General features: G+C 39.2%; 1 protein-coding gene across 1 annotated transcript; it reads left to right on the top strand.

The window, feature by feature from the left end:
* The first annotated feature begins 6,526 nt into the window (after window positions 1–6,526).
* NAF1 (nuclear assembly factor 1 ribonucleoprotein) lies at window positions 6,527–21,207 on the top strand. The gene is made up of 8 exons (XM_042469322.1): window positions 6,527–7,079; window positions 10,211–10,349; window positions 11,511–11,607; window positions 13,210–13,292; window positions 15,201–15,361; window positions 16,099–16,150; window positions 18,045–18,153; window positions 20,275–21,207. Exons 1-8 carry the CDS (start codon window positions 6,661–6,663, stop codon window positions 20,691–20,693), a joined length of 1,479 nt encoding a protein of 492 aa, XP_042325256.1. The 5' UTR covers window positions 6,527–6,660; the 3' UTR covers window positions 20,694–21,207.
* Window positions 21,208–22,483: the final 1,276 nt, after the last annotated feature.

Raw genomic sequence — 22,483 nt, forward strand, 5'->3', positions numbered from 1 at the left:
AAATGGAGGACATTTTGGCATTATTCTTAGACAGATGGCAGAAATGGACTTGCCCTCGGGTTCAACTGTACATCTCAGAAGTGTGTACTTGGGCAAGGGACTGTGGTTTTTCTTCACTGCGCATGAGTTTGTAAAAATCACAGCAAGTTACATTGGCCATGCCTCAGAGGCTTGTTGATATCATCATCATCATCATCATCATCATCATCATCATCATCATCATTGGCCAAGAAAGGCAGACTTGTTAGCATTCAAAGCACCATAAATACACAAAAAATACACTTGCATATATTTAATAATAAAAAATAATGAAAAAATAAATAAAAAACAAGGCAGGGGTGTATATATTTGATAATAAAAATTAATGTAATAAAATAAAAAACAAGCAATAATAAAATAAAATAAAATAAAAAAGCAATAATAAAAATTAATAAAATAAAATAAAACAAGCATATAAAAATTAATGAAATAAATTAAAACAAGCAATAATAAAAATTAATGAAATAAAATAAAACAAGCAATAATAAAAATTAATGAAATAAAATAAAAGCAAGCAATAATAAAAATTAATGAAATAAAATAAAAACAAGCAATAATAAAAATTAATGAAATAAAATAAAAACAAGTAATAATAAAAATTAATAAAATAAAAAATAAAAAGCAATAATAAAAATTAAATAAATTAAATAAAATAAGTAATTTATATTTTAAAAAATAATTTAAAACCCCCAAAATACCAAGGCAGACCTAATGGCCACTGACTCAGCTTTCCTCTTCCTCCTCCTCCTCCTTCTGTGGCCCAATTCTGCCCTGGCCTTAAGGCAACCTTCCTCCGGCTCCTTCCTCCTCCTCCTCCTCCTCCTCCTCCTCTTCCTCTCCCCCCTCCTCCTCCTTACGATGGCTGGCGTGGGAGGAAGGGAAGTGGGGCAGGCACGCGCGCGCGGAGGGAATGGGGAAAGCGCGCGCGAGTGGAGGGAATGGGTTGGAAGGCACGTGCGCGGAGGGAATGGGGAAGGCGCGTGCGCTGCCACTGGCCCCTACTGAGGCCTGGGCAGCGCGCAAGCCCTCCCAGTGGGGGCGCGGTGGCAGCGGTGCTTCTGCTGCCGGCCCGCCGAGGAGGAGGAGGAAGGTGGAGCCGGAGGAGGAGGAGGAGGTGGGTCGGCGCCGCAGCAGCCGCATTAGCGCCAGCGGCAATGGCCGGAGCGGACCCCCCAAACCGGGAACAAGGCACGGGTGGGGGCCCAAACTGGACCGTGACCGGGAGGGGCCCTCCAAAACCGTGAATGGCACGGGGGCCGCCGGGTTATGGCAAGCCTAGGAGTAGCAGATACATGTGGTGTCAGGATACATGAGGATGTCTTTAGCATTCAGTGCAATGAAGCTTGAGTTGGAAAGAATGGTATTCATTTCCAACCAATCCTTCTGTTGTTGTGTGTGCTGGCCACAACAGGCAAAATAAACAGCAGAAACTCTTACTGGGTACATGTGAACAGCTGACAGAGGAGCTTATCACACTTGATAAATCCCACACAGAAATGGGATTTTAAAAGTAGAAAACACACACAAATGTGGGATGTTTTTCAGATGCATTTACTTTTGGGAAGTTCCCAAAAGTAAAAAAGTGCCTTATTTTTGGTCAACTTTCTGTTTGCTTTATTTTCACATTATTGCTCTTTGGAAACAATATCAATTGAAAAACATCCCACACTTGTGGTTTTTTTCTACTTTTAAATCCTGTTTCTGCCCGGGATTCATCTAGTGTGATAAAGTTGACAAAGAAAGGAAAGCAGATAAGCCTCATGCTGCTGTAATTTCAGGGACTGGTAGATGCATAGACCTATAAGTATGGTGACAAAAAGGACATTATAAGAAAGGGGCAAAAAAAATTCTTATATTTTAGAAGATACTTTCAAGGGGTATCTAGAAGGTTAAAAATATTTTTATTTACTTATGTAAGGTTTAACTGACTTTATTTTTTCATTTCATATGTGCATCTTTGTTCTGAGCAAAAAGTTTGCTGGAACATCTTGAAGTGCTTTTCTTTTTTATGGTACAGGAATCCTAATACTACTCCTATCCCTATTCTTTCCATGTTATTCCCCTGCCTCTGGGTACCAAATCTTCTGTTAAGGATGTAATGCCGAGGAACGGGAGTACCTGTGTTATATGAAGCTGATGAGTGTGTCATCATACAAGCATTTTTTAAATGAAAATAAGACACATGATGCAATAAGGTGAAAAAAACTACAGAAACAATGAACTGAGAAAGATTTGAAAGGATGATAAGAACTCAGCAACATGTGTTAAAATTAAACAGGTTGAAACATTTTTTTTAAAAAGCGTATTTAAATACATAAATATAAAGAGCAATTACAGAATTCTTAGCCAACATCCCCTGGCTACTCTTGTCAATATGTTAAAATATTAAGTGAAAAGACCCATCTGTGCATGTAAATTAGTTTAAGCATACAAGAGTGACAAAACAGATTAATTGGTTCTCTGGATTCCCACACCCAGTACATCAATTCTACAGAAGCCAGGAGGCGGGTGGAGTGGGGGCTTCAGTAATGGTATTATCACAGAGCTGTTGCAGTAATTTCAGTGCTTGGTGGAAGGTGGGGAGAAAAGGATAAAAATAGTAAAGGCAATTGTATGCTTAAACCCAGTCCTGTATCAGCCTTCATTTTAAATGCATTCGAAAGATCTTTGTATCAGCAATAACCCTGGAAGCATCATTCCATTCATACGTGAAACAATGGCTAGTTAACTGAAGGTGGGAATTATGTCCCAAACATGATATTTGTAAGATACTTAACTGGGGAGAACCTGTTTAGGAGCTACTGCTAATCACATTCTCAACTCCCCAGTTAATAAACCAAAGGAGAATTTCTTCTCTATGGCATCACTCTAGTATCCCTCCAGCTTGTCATATGTTCCTCTGGTTAAGATGTACCTTTGCTAGAAGATTGTAGCAGCAGATTGATGGGCTCCTCTGTCACGATCCACCACAGAACATATATCAAGGAAAGTCACCAGAGTATAAATGGTTAAACCTTGAGTGTTGTGATGTCAGAGCTAGGAGACATTTCAGGAACATTTGCCAGACCTCTGAGCAGAATAAAGGAAAGAGGACACTTTTCAAAATTTACTTCTGAGGAGATAATGAGAGAAATTCAAGGTTTGATTTTCTAGTAATATTCTAATCTGAGATCATTTTACTGTTTCCCTTGAAATACTATGATAGCAGATGTTTAATTAAAACACCAGCTGAACCACAGAAAGGATGAAGGATACAACCTGATATAACACTATACTCAGCAATATTCATATGCATTTAATACAGCTATCTAATAGAACTAAAATATAAGCAGTGATAGAAGAGGGGATTCTGTTAAGTATACACTGCCTCTAAATAATTATATGGTTCATCAAGTGATTCATGAAGTGTCTTACTGTTTTCTTTTCAAGCTATAATGTTCAACCTATTAATTACTAGCTGAAGTGCCCAAGGTAGTTCATGAGAATCATTAGCCATTAATGATCATTTATTTTATGCTCTCTAGAGGAGGAGTGCATTTCTTTTGGGTGCCCAAATGTTTGTCACATTATGCTCTTGAGACAGCAGGATTCTCTGAATCAGTCACAACTCTATTAATGGAAAAATAATTTAGGTCCCCCAGTCCTCCCCTGACAAAATCCATGCACACCATGTAGCCTACATATTAAGTCAGACCACCATTAAATTCCCTGCATATTTGGTGAAAATCTGTCCAACCATTTATGCATCATGCAATACGAAACAGAGAGAAACTTAATTTTATTTATGAATAAACAAACTGCACAACTTCAATTTTGTACAATATAGCAAAAGTTCAGTTTTGTGAACTCAGCTCATTGAAATCTTTCACATGATTGCCATAACTACTCTGTATGAGGGAAATCTGGAGAAAAATCTTCCCAGTAATGCAGCAAGAAACAGACACAAACATAAACTTTATTTTAGTGAGTGAGTGAGCAAAAGAGGTAGGTGCGTATTTGTTTGTTTGTGAGAAAGAAAGAGGCAGAGGGTCTGCATTGGAATGGAGTGAGCGAGCGAGGGAGGTGGGATAAAGCATTAAAACACCTTGTTGTAACAGTGTTGCAGCAACTGAACATTACATGTTTCCCCACCAAAACCACGGCCAGTGACCATCTCTCAACCAAAATCAGCAGAAAAGTGCTGTTGAACTTCTGCATGGGCATTCATAGCACGACAGAAGTGTTAATGGGGATCATTACCGGATTATTTCTGTAAGTGAAAAGAAATGATGTTACAACTGCCTCCCATTTTATGACAGAACAGCATGCAGGAGACATCAACCAAAAACACTATATCCTGGTATTATTTTGCTTTACTGCTCTCAAGTGATAAGCTTCTCAGTGAATGAATACACCAGTATAGCTATGGTCTCCCCAGGCCCCCACCTGTTTCCAAATATGAAAGCAATTGCATTCACAATCCTTTGCTTGATACTGCTGACAGTGAAGTCTGCTTCTGAAGTTCTATAGAATGCCATTCAGGAGCTGGAAATTTAACTCTTAGATGGCAGAAAATCCTTCTCTGATGGCAGAGTTGTCCCTGAATGGATAAAAGTGGTATTTTGGAAATCAAATCCTTTTATATCTAGATAGCTATATGGGAATAATATGATTTCAATGTCTATGATTATGGCTATTTATTTACAATAATTTGGTGAAAATTAATGAACAAATGAATGTTTGTTTTTGTTATACTTTATGTCATGTGATATGTTTGACATGGATACAGTATATGAGGTGAAATACGCTAACATTGATTACACCATAGAAGAGTTGGAAGAAGTGGGACGTCAGAGAGAAGAAATGAAGAAGAGAAAATTTAAGCAAAAGAAAAGACAACTCCCATTTATAGTTAAAACAACGAGATGTAACGAAAGAAACTTTATTTGTAATTTCACATGTAGCTAAAGATGAATAAAAATGTGTTATAAAAATGGAAATCAAATCCTTGCAAAGGTAGCCATGCTAATACAGGGTGATTAAAAAAGAACGGTGCAAAACCTAATGGGAACAGCTTTACTTTTGCACCATTCTTTTGACTCACCCTGTTCATGAAGAAAAACTAAACAGACATCTATTACCATTCCCCACTCCAAAACTGATTTCTTCCCACCAACTGTTCAGCGAGGAGGGATCCCCCATTTATAGGCAGGACTGTAGCAGAGGAAGGAATCTGCTTCATGTGGCACCATGAAGACTAACCGATGAGGGCACTGCATCAGGTAGAATATGCCTTGAGTCTGCACCGCTGACTGATAGGGAGGCAAATCCAGGAGGATGTGACATGTTTCCTTTTTTAAATTTTTTTTATTGCTTACAAAAAAAGGCAGAAAACAATAAATACAAACAAAAACAAGCTAAAATACAGATCCTTAAAAACCAGCTTCAAAAATTCAGGGTCACATGGGATGTAAAAGGGCAACATTACATAAAAATAGAGATGGACTCAGAACACAGAGATACCGCTTTTGCACCAGTTCAATCATCGAAAGGGAATCATATTACAAAGGAAGACCCACTCCAATGTCTTGAGATAAGATATAAGAGGGGACCACTGTTCTTCAAAAGGCAGAGGAAGATCCCACCCCGCAACCTTCTAGATCGATCAGACAGCTTTTCCATAAGCCAAAAATTCCAAAAATCGAGGCCACCAATCAGTCATGATGACTTTCCAGTTTTCCAGGCCCTGGCAATTTCAATCCTGGCCAATGCCAACAAACATGGAATGATATCTTTATTGTGTAATGTCTTGTTTTCATTTTTCCTTATGCAGAGCATGCTGATGTGCTCCAGGTAAAGCACACTAGCTCTGTATTTCTGAGAGGATAAAAATTAACATAGTAAAAAAACCCATGTAATGAGGCTTTGCAGAGAAAGAAAAGATGTCAGGGTGAGGAAGCAGACACATGGGAGAAGGAGGCAAAATAAGGAGAGGAGGGCAAGAGGAGACACCTTCATTACCCAAGACAGACCTACACAGGACTCAAAATCATGTGTTGTATTTCATTTTCTTTTTATAAGTCAATTTTCTGCTCATATTATATATATTATAATATATTATATATTATAAATAATATGAAATTTTATAGGATATTATAAATATTATAAATAATTTAAAATGATATATACTATGCATAACATTATATATTATATTATAAATTATAAATACTTTAAAAAGTTATATACTATGAATAATATAATATATATTATATGGATGTAAAAAAACCAGTACAAATCAGTGTTTCATTTTATATGAGGGGCCAGGGTACAGAATACTACTACTACTACTACTAGTAATAATAATAATAATCTACACAGTAGTACTAGTTCCCAGTACTCTCCTTCAGACCATTTGGACTTCACTTCCCACAATCCCTGACCATTGACGGAGTCGACGGAGGTTTCTGGGAACTGAAGTCCAAAAAAAGGGCGGAAGTAGGGTCAGCGTTGGAAGTGGCGCATGCGCAGTAGATGATTATGAAGGAAAGGAAGTCGCCCGGCCTCCAGGGCGCTCGGCAGCCGTTGGAGAAAGCCCCAGCAGGCCGGAAGTGACGTCGTAACTAGGGAGCCGCGCGTGGCGACATGGAGGAGCCGGAGGCCTCAGAGGCGGCGGTGAATGGCTTGCAGCTGCAGACGCTCAGCGTGGCTGGCGGCGAGGCGGAGGCGGAGGCGCCCTCAGGACCAGGGCTTCTTGCTACTGAAGGGAGCAACGAAGGGGAGCCGCTCGGACCTAGTCCTCCGGTGAAGGAAGAGGAGAAGGAGGGTCCCTCTTTGCTCGGAGATGGCGGAGAAGGAGGGGAGCCGGGCCCCGGACCCGCCGAGGAGCCTCAGCACAGCCCCCTCCAGGAGGAGCCCACCCCGGCTGCTCCCGCTCCTTCCCCGAGTCTGGAGGCGGATGGGCCCTCGGAGAGGATGAGCCCAGTGGCCCCGGAGGAGGAGGAGGAGGAAAGCAGCAGCAGCAGCAGCGCCTCTTCCTCCGAGTCGGACTCCGAGTCCGAAAGGTGGGTGGCTGACTACTTCTTTGGACTCCGCTTCCGCTGCCCTGGCTCAGGGCTATTGTGACTCTACAGCTCTCGGGCAGAGGAGGCGGAGTGGCTGGCGAAACTACAATTCCCAGAATCCCCTCGCTTAAAGGCGGCGGCGTGTTTTGGGCCTAGAGAGTCCGAGGGGCAAAAGCCTAACCTTTCCACTTTCACTGGGGTCCTGTGCCCCCAACGCCAGTGCATGTGGGGGAAGCCCTGGGTGTGTGTGTGTGTGTGTGTGTGTATACACCCATCCCTCCATCATTGTGCATTTGATTAACATGTTCTCTCTAGGAATCTCTAGGTCCTCCTCCAGTGAAACTCTGTGGTTGCCCTGGAGGACCCAGAGGTTCCTAGAGAGAACATAGTCATCAAATCTCTGGATAATCAAATCAGCAAAAGTCAAAGCCACAAATGTGGAGGGATGGCATATCTCTCTCTCTCTCTATCTTTTGGCCTCTGTTATATTACAGTGGGCCATTGGTATTTATTTAATTGAGCCTAAATGAATATTGCACCCATACATACCATTACAAGAATGGCTGATTGTGGCTGCCCCCGCATTGGAGAAATGGTATAATTGGACACCCCTTTAGCTGCCATGGTTCAATGCTACGGCATCCTGGGATTTGTAGTTCGTTGTGGCACCTGCCGTTTGTTGTTGTTTCTCTCTGACAGAAAGGTTAAATCTCTCATAAAATGGTTCCCAGAGATGGATAGCACTGAACCCTGGCAGTTAAAGTGGTGTCAAATTGGATTGTTTCTGCAGTGTGAATGCAGCCCTTGCAAATTTCTCAGGGGGAGGAAATCTGTAGGCCTTGTATTACCTGGTGGTTTATTTTTCTGTTGCTTGGAGTGGTTCTTCTCTCCATGTGTCATTCATCCTCTCTTCCCTTTTATATAGCTCTTCTGTGTATTGGTTCTCTATCCTCTTTCTCAGTCACAAATGGAAATGCCTGAGATTCACAGCAATTCACTATGTATTGGAATTTCACATATACATGGGAAGAATTATATAAGTATGAATGGCAGAGGCGCAAGCTGGGTTCAGGAAAGGAAGACACTAGGGATCACATTGGAAACGATGAATAATGGAGTGCACCAGGGGGTTGTAAAAGAAAACCTGCATGGCCTTCCTAGACTACAGCAAGGCCTTTGACTGCATAGATCACAAAAATGATGGACTCAGTATGTAGAGTAGCACCTTTGAGACTAACTCAAATAAAGAAGTTCACAGCATGAGCTTCTCTAGACTAAAGTCTACTTTCTCAGATGCCTCTTGAGTTTAGGAAAGCTCATGCTGCCAACGTCTTTGTACAGACTGATTCCACAGACGAACACAGCTATATCTTTGAATTCTACCACTCTGGAAAAATCTCCAGAATGATTTTTAAAATTGTGTGTACAATTACATTTGATTGTCCTGTTGAGTAACCCGTATTCTGGGCAAGAGGCTACCATCGGAACCGAATATGGAGAAACAAAATGGTTCCCAATCGGGTCAGGCACGGCTGCATACTGTCACCCAATTTGTTCAATTTGTATGCAGAAAATGTCATACAAAGAGCAGGTTTAGACTCGGAGGAAGGAAGTGTGAAGAAGGAGGAAGGAACATCAACAATTTAAAATAGGCAGATGACACCATACTATTAGCAGAAAGCGTCATAGACTTGGAACAACTACTAAAGAAGGTCAGAGAGGAAAGTGCCAGGGCAGGCTTACTATTGAACATTAAGAAAACAAAAATAATGACCACAGAGGAGTTAGAGAAATTCAGCCTTTCTAGACAATGATGAAATTGAGATAGTTAAGGATTCCCCAAGCCTTGGCTCAAACATTGATCAGAAAAGGGCAGTCAAGAAATCACAATAAGACTAGGATTGGGAAGGACAGCTGTGAAAGAACTAGACAAGATACTGAAGTGCAAAGATATAAAACTGAACACCAAAGTTAGGATTGTCCTTGATTTATCCATTCACCTCCGATCAGGATTTAATTTTGGTGCTTAAAATTACCTAGCGTTTATGTTAAGTTATTTCAGTGTTTTGGATGAAGAGATAATGCTGTGTTGCATATTTTGGGGTTTCCTGCCCATTTTCTGATTTCATTGCCATAAATTACAATTCTCCCTCCGTTCTCGGAGACTTGGTATCGGAGTCCCTTGACTATCCATGGGAGACGAATGGAGGGAGTTAAAATAGGGCATGTGCCCACAGGTACGCATGTCCATTCAAGCCAATAAGGCTTGAATATGCACAATTCTCCATTTTGGGGGGGGGGCATAATGGATCCCTGTGAAAACGGAGGGAGGCCTGGACATTGCTGGGCATGTTTTCTCCCTGAATAATTAACCTGGTGATGTTACAAAAATTCGAAAGTGTTCAGTGGTACAAATAATATTTAGTGTTTGACTTTGTGAAGCAAAAGTGACATAGCAGTTAGGGGATCCTCAGCTTTATTTGTTCAGCACCATCAGACTTAATAACTTTTTAAAAGCTATTCTTTAGACCTCAAAGAGTTATGTATGACTGTGTTTTGCCTTTGGCACTACTTGTAGGATATCCCTATCTTCTGCAGCAGCTCTGTGTAGCTTATTTTGCATGGCAAAACATCTCTTATTGAACACAAATATATTTTTGGTATTAGATGAACTTTCTGATAGGAATCCCTACTCTTCAGAGTCTTAAAAAAGGATAAGCCTTTAATAACCTTTGGAAAGCCTTAAAAAGAGCAAGGTAGCTAGTCTCAGCGCTTATCTTATTCTTTAACAAAGAGAGTGCTTTCAAAGAATCTTGCTTGTTACTAAGCAAGTCTCAGAGCTTCAGGCGTAAACTCTGCCTCCTGACCAAAGTATGGAACTGAGGAGAAAGGTTGCATTTTCCTACAATCATTCAAAATACTTCAAGAATTAGGACATTCTCTGTTTTAGTAGCAAGCATACATCTCAGTAAGCTACCATGACCAAGTTTATGGCTCTGTGCTCACTGTCATAACAGGGCTGTTATGCACACATCATTTTTTACTTTCATGATACAAATAACATACCTGAGGAATGATTTGAACACTGTGGAAGGATATATGTTGAAAAATAAAATTTCACTCTTGTGCAGTGATACTGATACAGACAGTTCATCTTCTGACTCCTCCTCTTCTTCCTGTCTTCCAATGCTGTCTGAAGATGATGTTGATCAGCAAAATAAGAATGAAGATAACTGTTGCAGCACTACAAAAAATGGCGAAATGGCTAAAGTAAGTATGTCTAAGACTCTTCTCTGTGCTGTTACAAGGCAAAATTAATGTGCCCTTGGAAAAATACATGATTTAAAGCTGTTCTCTGCAAGATAGTGGAAACATTTGGGCAGAGGGATATTCAACATGGGAGGAAGGCTTGAAGTAAAGGGTATTTAGAGCCTCCTGTGTGTATTGATTCTTGGAAATGTCTGTATCAAGCATTTACAGTTATTTTCCTTTAGGATTCAGAAATTAGTTGGAAAAGCATCATGTACAAATAGGCTGAGGAATAGGTATTTGCAGGGGAGACCTTATGTATGGAAACTCAACTACTTCTCTTCCAAATCCTGGATTAGATACCTTGTCTCCTACTTATAATATTCAGTTTTGTCCTCAACAACACTAAAAGGGAACCAGTTTTGAATCTTAGTTTTCCTTGATTTTTTAAATTATGAGCATTTCCCATTATTTTCTGAATAGAACAAAAAGTGTCCGAAACAGCGTTTCTTGCATGAAAAAGGACCTGTGAGCTTACCCACGGGACTCTTTTGACTTTGGGATTGCATGGGATTTGAGGACACATTTTATTTCAGTACAGGCTATCTTTCCCATTCCCCTGTTGATCTTTTGGGGTCCCAACTTAATGTTAAAAGGTCAAGGTAGTCCCTTGACATGAATGTCTAGTCATAACCGACTGTAGGGGGCGGTGCTCATCTCTATTACTAAGCCAAAGAACTAGCGTTGTCCGAGGACTACTCTGGTGGTCATGTGGCCAGCATGATTGCACCAAAAGTTGTTACCTCCTCACTGGAGTGGAACCTATTTATCTAGTTGCATTTTAACAATGTCAGCCAGTGCCAAACGACCCCTTGCTCACTTACATTCGACCTGGACATGTGCTGTAGAATCTCTCCCTTCCTTTCCCCAGCTATAGGCTCATGTGATAGGAGGCTGCTGTGTTTGTGCAATGTTTGATAGCTTTAGGGATCTGGAGGGAGACAGCCTGAAGAGACCTCTTGTAACTTGATTTCTCATGGGCACAGTATGTATCACAGTGCATACAGTGGTTTGACCAGTAGATCTGAGAGTTACATGCATTTCACAAAGACCAATATAAAATTTTCAGAATATTCAGGATAGTTACTCTAGGTGAAAATTAATCATAAACTTTTCATCCAGCAAGAACCACTTTGTGTCGAAGATGTGACAATAATTCTGCCTGAATCTGTTGAACTGATGCCTTTTGGGAAGATTTCCAGCATCATTGGTCATCTAGGTAAGCATGTGATACATATGGTTTCCTTTTAAAATGAAAACATTTTCCTATGGAAAATCCATACCTTTCTATTTCTGTTTGCTGATTTCTATTTAATGCCTTATGTTTTTAGTGTAGACATTAGATAGCTTTTCAATTATTTCATTTGTCTGCACGTCTAAACAAGTCCAAAACAGTACATGCATGTATATATTGCTGAGTAAAAGTAACTGTTATGTATCTTGCTGAGTAAAATACCTTTGAGTAAAATGTTGGTGTTGGAATTGTATTATCCAGTGTAACATTTAAATGTAACATATAATAAATAGGTTACAAATAAGTTAAAACTTGGTTTTTTCCCCACAATGCACTTGTACACAGCCACCATTTTGAAAAATAACTGATATTGTTTTCTGAAGCCAGTTGAACAGTGCTGAATATCTGAACACTCAAATCTATTTAATATTTAGTAAGCAAGCTCATGCCAAATTTCATGATTTACCACAAGGTGCACAATTGTATATTTTAAGCTAATTCATCTCACTATATGATCAAGCTGCTGAGAAAATATTTGTTGTTGTTGTGTTCCTTCAAGTCAACTATCATTAATATCCACTCTGCCCCATATTATTGCTTTATCATTGTTTATTGCTACAAATTAGAAAGCCTGTTGTGTGCTTAGATTGTAGTTAACATTAGCAGATGTTTGGGGGAGATGCCTTTGCCTTCGTCTGAGACTAAAAGAATGTGATGGCCCAAATGGGAATTCAAACCCTGGTCTTGAGAGTCATAGTCCACTGGTTGTCTTGCCACACATAGAGCCTTGCTGGCGCAGTGGTTAAATGCCTGTATTGCAGCTGCTCACTCACAGACCACAAGGTTGTGAGTTCAGTACCAACCAGGGGCTCCAGGTGACTCAGCCTGACATCCTTCTGTAGGTCACTAAAATTAATACCCAGATGGTTGGGGACAGTTGGCTTACACTTTTTATACCACTTAATACATTGGTAAGCACTATAGAAATGTGCTTGCTATTGCTAGTACAATTTTATTTTATTAACTTTGAAATTTATTTTCTTTACTACTTTAGTCTTGCATATAAAAGGCAAGCCCTGGTTTGCCTATTTTTAATCTCAAGAGCTCATCACTCCAACTCAAGTAGAATATCTTTGGACACAAATAGCTAAATTATAGCTTATTTCTTCTTCCATTGTGTCCCAAGGGGAATTCCTGCTAGGACTGTATAGCATAGCCTACACTACTCTAAATTGCTGCTGTGCTACTAGTAGTCATATACGAGTTGGCAAGAATTTTGTATGTCAACAAATAGACATTGCAGTTATTTCAGTTTTCAGTTCAATATATGCCTCATTTCTGAACTGTAATTATATACATTACATTTGTGAGCTGGGCACTGAATGTAATTTGGTGTTTTAGTACAGGTTATGATATTCTTCAGTGCTGATTTGCTTCCTTTTGTAATTAGCTATAGATCATTATTAGAGTTAAGAGCTGTTATGGCAGATCTGACATCAATACATCTTTAGTAGATATAATACTTTTTACCTTCCTTTTTGAAATAATTACAAAATCCTTTTCAGCATTATAATATTTTCATTTTAGTAATTGTTGAGTCCCAAAAAGGGCTGCCACCTGTAAATGAAGATACTGTACTTTTCAAAGACGATCGTCGCTCAGTTGGAAAGGTGAGCAAATCATGTGACTATAATGTAGTTCTTGCATCTTTGCACTCTGGACATGATAGGTTTCTAGATATTTTTAAAAACAAAAAAAACAAACAGCTTCATTTATATACTGCTTCATACTGAACTAACAGTGTCTAAGCGGTTTACAACTGCATGCTAATTGCCCCCAACAATCTGGGTATGCATTTTAGCAACTTTGGAAGGATGCAGGCCTGAGTTAAAGTTGAGCCTTTTTGCTGGTATTGAACTCACAACCTTATGGTTTTGAGTGAGTGGCTGTATTTAACCACTGCACCACCAGGGCTCCTAATTTTTATTTACTAATTGTTACGGGTGTTCAAACGTTTTTTGGTGGGTGAGGAGACAAACACAACTGAACAGATATAATTGTTAGTAATTTATACTATATATTGTATAAGAAGGAACCTTTGAGCAACTACAAAAAGATCAAAACAGATAAAAGTAACAGCAGCATAATCTAGACAAAAAAATTTACATGACAGCAAAGAAATTAATATTAGTCCTAATTAGAGTAGACCCATTGAAATCAATTGGACTGAAACTGCTGTCAACTAAAAGTTCCTATCAATTTAATGGGTCTACTCTGTGTTGGAATGACATTGGATTTAGCCTAAGAAAGAAACAAGGTCAAATGAATATTTTAGGTTATAGGTGCTTCATTGTTTGTTGTTGTCATCAGTATTACTAGTATTAGCAGTTCTGATAGACCTCATGACTGTTGTGGATTGTAAATGGTATGTTTAAATCCTGAATAATATTTTTTTTTTTTTGTAAAAAATAAAGTCAGTTTTAACTCCTCTGTTGCATAGTATCTTGATGATTTTAAAACTTATACAGAAAGTTGTTGCTTTTTTTAAAAAAAAAGTAGCTTATTTTAGTTTAAGATACTGAAATTCATTGGTGGGGCAGATAGTCTGTGTAGTTTGCCACTCAGTATATTTTATAAGAATAGCACATTTCAGGGAATATATATATGACTTTCTTGCTAAAATGAGTTTATTTTTTATAAATAAATATCTTCATCTCTAAATATTTAGAGAAGTACAGAGAAGACCTTCCTGCTTTCATTTTATTTTCACAGAGATGAGGGTCAGTGCTTTGTTTCTAGGGAGCTTACTCATTCTTTTATTCTGAAGTTCAGTCTGGTCTTTAAAACCACCCATATTCGGAGTGCTGTGTAAATGTGCTGTCTAAGGGCAGGATATAAATCCTTACATAAATAAATCAAAAATCTGTACTGCTGAATGGCCCTTAAGGCATTTCTTGCCAGTGAAGGCAAAACCTGGAAAAGTTCAGCTGAGTGTAATAAGTAAGGCACAGTCCAGATGGTAGAATTCTGAGACTGCCAGATAACAGCTGTGAATTTGGAGTCCTTAGTTTTTAATTCAATTATATCAAAAGCAGTATATACCATGAGAGAGGATTTAGATGGCTACATGCCACAATGTGAGATTTGGAATTGTACCATTTGACATGTAATAAAATTGTGAGTCTGGTTTTATACTTTATCCCTAAAGATACCAGATCTTGTCTGATCTTGACAGCTGCAGGTGATTTGGAGGCACATACGCACACATAACCAAATGAGAATTCTGCATGTAAATGCATCATCTGTGTTTTCAAAAAGTATTAATAAATATATTTTTTTGGTAGCATTCTTACCTTTTTTTAAGAGGGAAAAAGATTGTGACCCTTAAAATGCTTTCCAAAGTGGTTCCAGAAACACTAAATTTGAAGCTATTTTTTACACCTTGCAGGGTTCCTTTTATGGCCTTTTATGTTACGTTCCACCATTCACTTGTTTGCCTTCCCAGTGAGAATAGGGGGTATCCTGTAATTATATAACTTGTTATGTTTCTTTAAGCTTTAACATTTATTGTCTTGCAGATCTTTGAGGTATTTGGTCCTGTATCTCATCCATTTTATGTACTGCAGTTTAACAGTCCTGAGCATATTGAATCTAAAGATATTAAAGTACATGATGCTATGTACTTTGCTCCATCGGTTGAGAGCTTCACCCAGTATATATTTCCAGAAAAAATAAAACCGTAAGTCTGGACTCTAAATAAGTTATATTTTTTAACCTCAACTTTCTAATACAGTTTTGACCCCTGTTGCTTCTGTCTTTCCTGCATATCTCCATGGATCCAGACAGGGAACAGTAATGGATTAAAATACAACACATAACATGAGTTAATAGGACATAATATCAAGTTAAAAACACATAAGACAGCTAAAATACATAGCATCAGTTTAAAAGAACATGTAAGATTAATACATATTAAAACAATCAGTCCATAGTTTAAAATTCATTTTAAAAAAAACATCTGGATAAGCTTGCTGGAAGAGACTAGTCTTTAATGCTGTTTTAAATTCAAACAGCATATCCAGCTGTTGAATCTTTTCTGACAGTTTGTTCCACAGTCTAGGGGTGGCTAAAGAAAAGCCATTTGGGTGACAGTCAAAATTTGGGAACAACTGCATCTAGCACATTTGTGGCCATGGTGAGATTTGAAACTGATATCAGGTTCATGCTTTTGGCAGTTGTAAGGCAAATTTTTAATTTTCTCTTTACATGAGGTAGTCCCCCTCACAGAAGAAATATTTGAAAGCTGTTATCTATTTTCCATGCTTTTTCTTCACCCATGAGAATTAGTGTTCAGATGTTAAAATACTATTTGGGTTTTGTAGCCGATCTTTTCTGGAGGCTCTCAAATGGGCAACAAATTTGCATGTGCAGCTAGTGTCCAGTCTGTGGACTTTTTCTCTTTGTCTCATCTTTTAGAGAGAAAGGATCAGATGCATCATGGATGAATGATTCAGAGCCACCTCCTGAGGTAAGTAACATCCTTTGTGTAATGAATTTACACTTGAATGTGTACAAATGGTTCCAGTTTAAAGTGCACTTCAGCTATATTTGAGGAGTTCTGTATGTAGAAAAAAATCAGTTAACAAGTATCTGTAGTTTTGTATTAATTTTTTAGTGTTAGAAAATGAAATACCTCCCTGGAGAAACTTGCTTTTTTATCTGAATGATAACTTGTAGCTTGTCTGTCTGTCTGTCTGTCTGTCTGTCTGTCTGTCTGTCTCTCTCTCTCTCTCTCTCTCTCTCTCTCTCTCGACACAGGGCCTTATAAATTAGGTCTGCATCTTTTCAAGGAATAGTTTGGGTTTTTATAGAATTTATGTTTTAATTTTTTATTTTGAATCCTGAATTTTTAAAGTAAAATTCTTAAGCTTCTGAAAGGTTTTAATGAATGGCAGGGTTAGATGTTAATGGATGTAACTCCCATTATACCTCACTATTGGTTCTTTTGGGACTGGTGGTTCATCAACATCTCAATGGTCACATGATTTCCATCCCTAGTCTACAGTAAGAAAGTGCATTGCCTTTGATCTTTAGGTACTTCCCCATCTCTGTAATGGAGAAAGCTGTTTCCACTGGAAATATGGTGGTCCACAGATTGCATGCTGCCAAACTTCTATTTATGCTTTCTCAGTGCTTCTTCCCTATCCCATTCAGCCTTATTTTGGCTGTTGAAGGTTGCCACAGAGAGCAATACACATTAAGAGAAGTGAACAGCTTATTATCATCTCCCCCAAGTATAGAAATGATGGGTGCTTCCTTTAAAAATGCCTGGCTTGCTTCCAGAAGCCCAGGAGCGAGCATCGCATGTTAAAAGAGAGCAGGTAACACTTACCTTGCTGGGAGCAGAAGAAAATCTGCAGCTTTGCATCTCCTCCTCTCAACAAAGGAAGCATGGTCGTTCCCTCTTCAAAAATGGCTTGCTTACTTCTAGAGGCCCTGGGAGCAGATTGACCAGTCACTATCCCCCAGTGTCTTTGCTTTGCAATCAAAGCATTTTAGAAAGCGTGAAGCTGTGTATTCCTCTTCTTCTCTCTCACTGTCAGTCATAGCATTTTGTTGTTATTGTGAGGGAGATGGAATGGAAAGCAGGCGCAGCCTCTCAAAGATTGGGAGGGTTTTGACTGTGCCCATCCCTGTAATAAAGTAAATAAATGTACATGATCAGTATCATTTTCTACATGGAATCCTATACAGGTTGCACATTCCCAATAAGGAAACCTCCAAAACCCAAAGGTTTTTGCTGCCATCTGCCTGCTTCCACCTTTGAGGTGGTGTCTGCAGCTTTTTTGCTTGTTGATCTTGCAGATGTCTCCAGCCTCCAGTCTCATACATAGCACAAATGTTGAACAAACAAGAAACAGGGCTGGAAAGTAACACGAGACTAAAGAATACGAGACTATGGAGATGGCAGGCTGAGAAAGAGAGCAGGGACACTTAGAAGGATTATTGCTTACCAGAGTTGAGGGGGAAAAACAAGCAAACAGAAAACATTTATTTTTGCATTAATGTTGTAATGAAAAATGAATCCTCCTTATTAATACTGTGAAACATTTTATGTGTTAGAAAGCTTGAACAACCATGTTTTAATGCTTTCTAGCATTAGAAGTCCAAAGTTAGTAGACTTTGATATGATTTACATTTTTCAGTAAAACTTTAGGAATTATATAGACAAGTTGTTAGCCTGTATGTTGGCGTATAGGACTACACCAGTATGGGACTGAATCAGAAAATTAAATACAAAATGCAGTTCAGATGTTATGGCCACTAGCTTAAATAATAATTGTTCTTTAAAAACAATGTAAGTGCAGTATTGTTATTTTCATCAGTTCCCAGTTTTGTTAACTCTAAGTATTCTAATGCAGGCTTTAGAGTTCAGTGATGATGAAAAAGAGCGAGCAGCAAAGCAACAGAAGAAATCTCAGAAATTAAGAAGAAAGAAATTAAGGTCACTAGAAGACTATAATAAGTATGGTAAGTTGCATATTTGTAGATGCCACAAGATTAATTAATGTCATTGAATGGATAGCAAGACAATGGCGGGTTACAAACCGCCATAAAGTACGCGCTCCGCGCGTACTAGGGTTAGGAAGGGCCGTATTAGGGTTAGGAAGGTTCTTACCTTCCTGACGGCCCTTCCTCCCAGTACGCGTGGAGCGCGTACTTTTTTGCAGTGCCCATCCACATGGGTGCCGCCATGCTGACGTACTGGACGCTGTGCATCCAGACGTGTCGTGGCGGAAGTGACGTCGCGAGGGCGCACTCCACCCCTCGCGGCGCCACTTCCGCGTTCAAAAAAGGAGCGGCATTTTGCTGCTCCTTTTTTGCTGCGCAGGGAAGCCTCGCAGTCTGACAGCTGGGGCTTCCCTGCGCAGCGAATGGCGGCGGCGGGAAAACGGCCCCTTGAGGGCCGTTTGTAACCCGCCAATATTTAGTCAAGAAATTTTACAGCTGGTGATTGTGAAACTGAAGGTTTCAGTGAAAGAGTTAATCTCCATTGTAAATACAGGTGTGAAAAAATACAGCATATCATGCACATTGTGTTTGATGTGTTATAAATTAGTGTGCTTATAGTTTTCAGTGTCTTTACCCTTTAAATTTAAGAAACAGCCCAGTGTGCCCACATCATATGCAGCCATGCCATACGCAGCTTTCAGCTTATGTTGAAAGCCGCGTGCTGGAAAAGGCAATGGGCATGAGCCCCATTTTTTTCAATGGGGCTCCAGCAAACATGGTATTTCCCTTATGGAGGGAGGTCCGGTATGGATCCCCCGTGTGAGGGAAGGGCACACTGTATAAAAGAAGTGCATGGTGAGTATAGAATAAAAATGAAAATATACTAGTGGGCGCACTATATGCGGCTTCCAGCATATGCTGGGAGCCATGCCGGAAAGGCTTCTCTCGCGCCCCGGAAGAAACAATGTGGCGTGCGCTGGGTGCGCACCGTGAGAACAAGCCCCATTGTTTCTAATGGGGCTTGACTTCATGCAGAATTTCCCTTGCGCGACGGGGTCTGGAACGGATCCCCCACGTAAGGGAAGGTCCAACTGTAATACATTTCCACTTAAAAGCTTTGAAGTTATTATTTAAACCACATTAAGTGTGCTTTATTTTTTTTTCTAATCAGATAACCCATATCATAGGTCAGGAAGTGAAATGGTTGGCTAGAGGAGTTTATAGCAATAGCATTTCCATACCGCTTATCAGTGCACTTAAGCACTCCCTATATGGGGTTCTTTTCCCTGAAAATATTAAAGACAATGCTGAACCAGGACAGAGAAACACTGGCCTAGATTAAGGGTGGGAAGAGTCTTGCCTGCAGGCTGTATGTAACCCCCTGAATCCCTCCCCCCTTTTTGCCACAAATGCCTCCACCCAGATACATAGTTGGAATTTTACCATATTATGGTACTGTTGTGGGATATTTTACTTTCTAGATAATTTCCTGCTTGGAAAAAAAGGCATCTTGTGAGTCTGAAGCAGCCTCAGTTGCCCCCAAGCCTTATAGGGCATTTCAGGATATATTTTGTAGCAATAAATTTGAGGGAATTTTTAGTTTTGAGGTGTGGTCCCCAATCTCAGATAAATGCCCACCATCAATGGCTAAAATTATTACTTGTATCCCTTCCTGTATTGCATGTGTAATACTCTTGTCCCTAACAACTTGTGGGGCTTACATACAAACAAGGAAAAAATTGCTGGATGAAAGAATGATAGTCTTGGACTGCTCAGTTCTGTCTTCCAGAGTTCATCCTTGGCTTCTCTGAGACAACCAACAGGCCTTAAAATGGTTCTCGAGTACAACTCTTCATTCAACTTACCATTCATATAGCTTCACAGTTCATATATTCTTTTCCCTTTGTACTTTCACATGTGCCAGTTGTAAGTTAAAGAAAAAGAACAGTGCTGTTTGAGAGATAATTGATATTGAGGACAGGGCCACTGCATGACAGGCTGAAAGTAGTGGGACTCAATTTATTATATCTTTAAAAAATTAGCATCAACTGCCTTATTATTGGATGTGGCACACATGTTTTCACACATCCCAGAATAATCTAGTGCCATTAATCTATTCATTTTCTTCTCTTTCTATAGATGATAATGGAATTTATTACCACCCCGGACAACAGCAGCATTCTTCAGATTATTCAGAAGGATATTGTAAGAGAGAACCTCATCCCACCTTTTCAAACAGAAGATTCCCACATCCTTCACCACCTCCACACTTTTTTAGACCTCAGGCAAGCACTCCACAGCATTATTCTTATCACTATGCTGAACCATGGAAACCTTCAGAATTTTGTCAGCAGCAGAGACCAGAGAATTTGATAATACACCAGCATTCCTTTCCTCCCCCACTATTTGAAACTGTGAATAATCAGGCTAATTTTCCACCCCCACAACCATCTGTAACCTGGGGATGGTCTCCTGGGTATACCCAGAATATATGTGATCCTTTGTTGTCACTGTTGTCTCTACCCCCACCGCCTCCACCCCCACTACCACCTCCATAAACTACCTCTTTTTATGAGAATTAATCCTTAGACTGACCTGTCCTTCACTCCTTTCAGTGGTCTTGAAAACATCAGATTTCCTGCCTGAATGTTGTATAAATTATATTTTCTCAGGTATTTTCTTATGTTTTGGAGGGGAGGATAGTTTATGTTGTGTACAAACATATAAACGTTAAATTAAGTAATGTTTAAGTAAAATTAAAATATACATTTTATATTGAAAACTGGAAAGAATTAAACATGGCTATATGTCTTTATTGAAATTTTGTAATCCAAATTGTTGATTATGTATCATTTTTAATCTACATTATGTCTGTAGTAGCAGATTTAAACTAACACACAAATGTCTATTATAAAAACAGTGTTATTCATAATGTCTTTGGATAACACCTAATACCTATAACGAAGAATAAATCCAGGATCTTGAAATTCCAGATTACATATTCAGTATACCATTAAGTGATTTGTAACTAATTGCTGGTTCATAAAATAAAATTATTGTGTAGCCCTGCCAGATCTGAGCAGTTTCAAACCTACCCAGCTCAGGAAGCGTATGCATATTTCTCCAGATTTAAATTTGTGCATCTTTCTTTAGCATCCAAACAGTAGTATGTAATAGCAGGATAGCCTATTTAACATACTGGGTGACATGTCAGAATTTGGTTCATGTTCTGCGTAGTTAATGTAGGAAGCCCTAGTGGGAATAAGTAGCTTTACTTTTTCTATACAGTGAGCCCTTAGTATTGGCTGTGGTTTGGTTCTGGGACCCCCTGGGGAAACCAATATCCATGGATGCTCAAGCCACATTAAATACAGTGATGTTATGAAATTGTGTCCCATATATAAAAACAAAGTCAAGGTTTGCTTTTTGGAATGTATATATTTTTAAAATATTTTCAAGCCATGGAATGTTGAATCCATGGATAAAGAACCTTTAGGAGCCAAGTGGTGCAGTGGCTGAATGCCAGTACTGCAGTCACTTGCTCACAAACCACAAGATTGTGAGTTCAATCCCAGCTAGGGCCTCAGGATCCACTCAGCCTTGCATCCTGCCGAGGTCACTAAAATGAGTACCCAGCTTGATGGGGGCAATTAGCTTACAATTGTAAATCACTTAAAAACTTGAGTGCGGTATGAAGCAGTATGTAAGCTGCTATTGCTAAGCATCTGTGGATATGGAGGGTGAACAGCATTTTGAAGAAATACATGCACCTACACTATAGTGTATTATTATCATGGATCTGAATGAAGAGAGCCTCATGTGTCTCATTTAAGAACACTCAAAATATTTCAGTTGGACATCCAAAGCTAGTTTGACATGAAAAGTGTGGAAGACTTAAGGGTTAACATGATCAAGAGAGAAACTAAACTTAGGCCTCAATTTGTTAGTCCCTACTAGAGTAGATATGCTGGATCAGTGGGAATGACGGATTAGCACTCAGGTAGTGATTTATTTAATCCACTTTAGCTGGAATTGCTATAGAAAGCAAACAGTACATGAACCTAACAGTGGGAAGAAAAATTTAAATAGGCAGCTATGGGGAATGGTCCCTGGTCTTAGATGTATCTATACTAATGTACAGAGCATGAGAAATAAACAAGACAAATTTGAACTCATAACAAAACAAATAAGATGTAATAGGTATCATTCAAACCTGTTAGGATGAGTTTTATGATTGTAATGAAGTCATAGAAGGATATAGCCTTGTATCAGAGAAACAGAGCAAACGGGAAAGACGACGTAACATCATATGTTAAGAACTGATTGCACCTGTGAAGAGATTGATGGC

Source organism: Sceloporus undulatus, chromosome 5 (genome assembly GCF_019175285.1).
Source record: "Sceloporus undulatus isolate JIND9_A2432 ecotype Alabama chromosome 5, SceUnd_v1.1, whole genome shotgun sequence".
NCBI lineage: Eukaryota > Metazoa > Chordata > Lepidosauria > Squamata > Phrynosomatidae > Sceloporus > Sceloporus undulatus.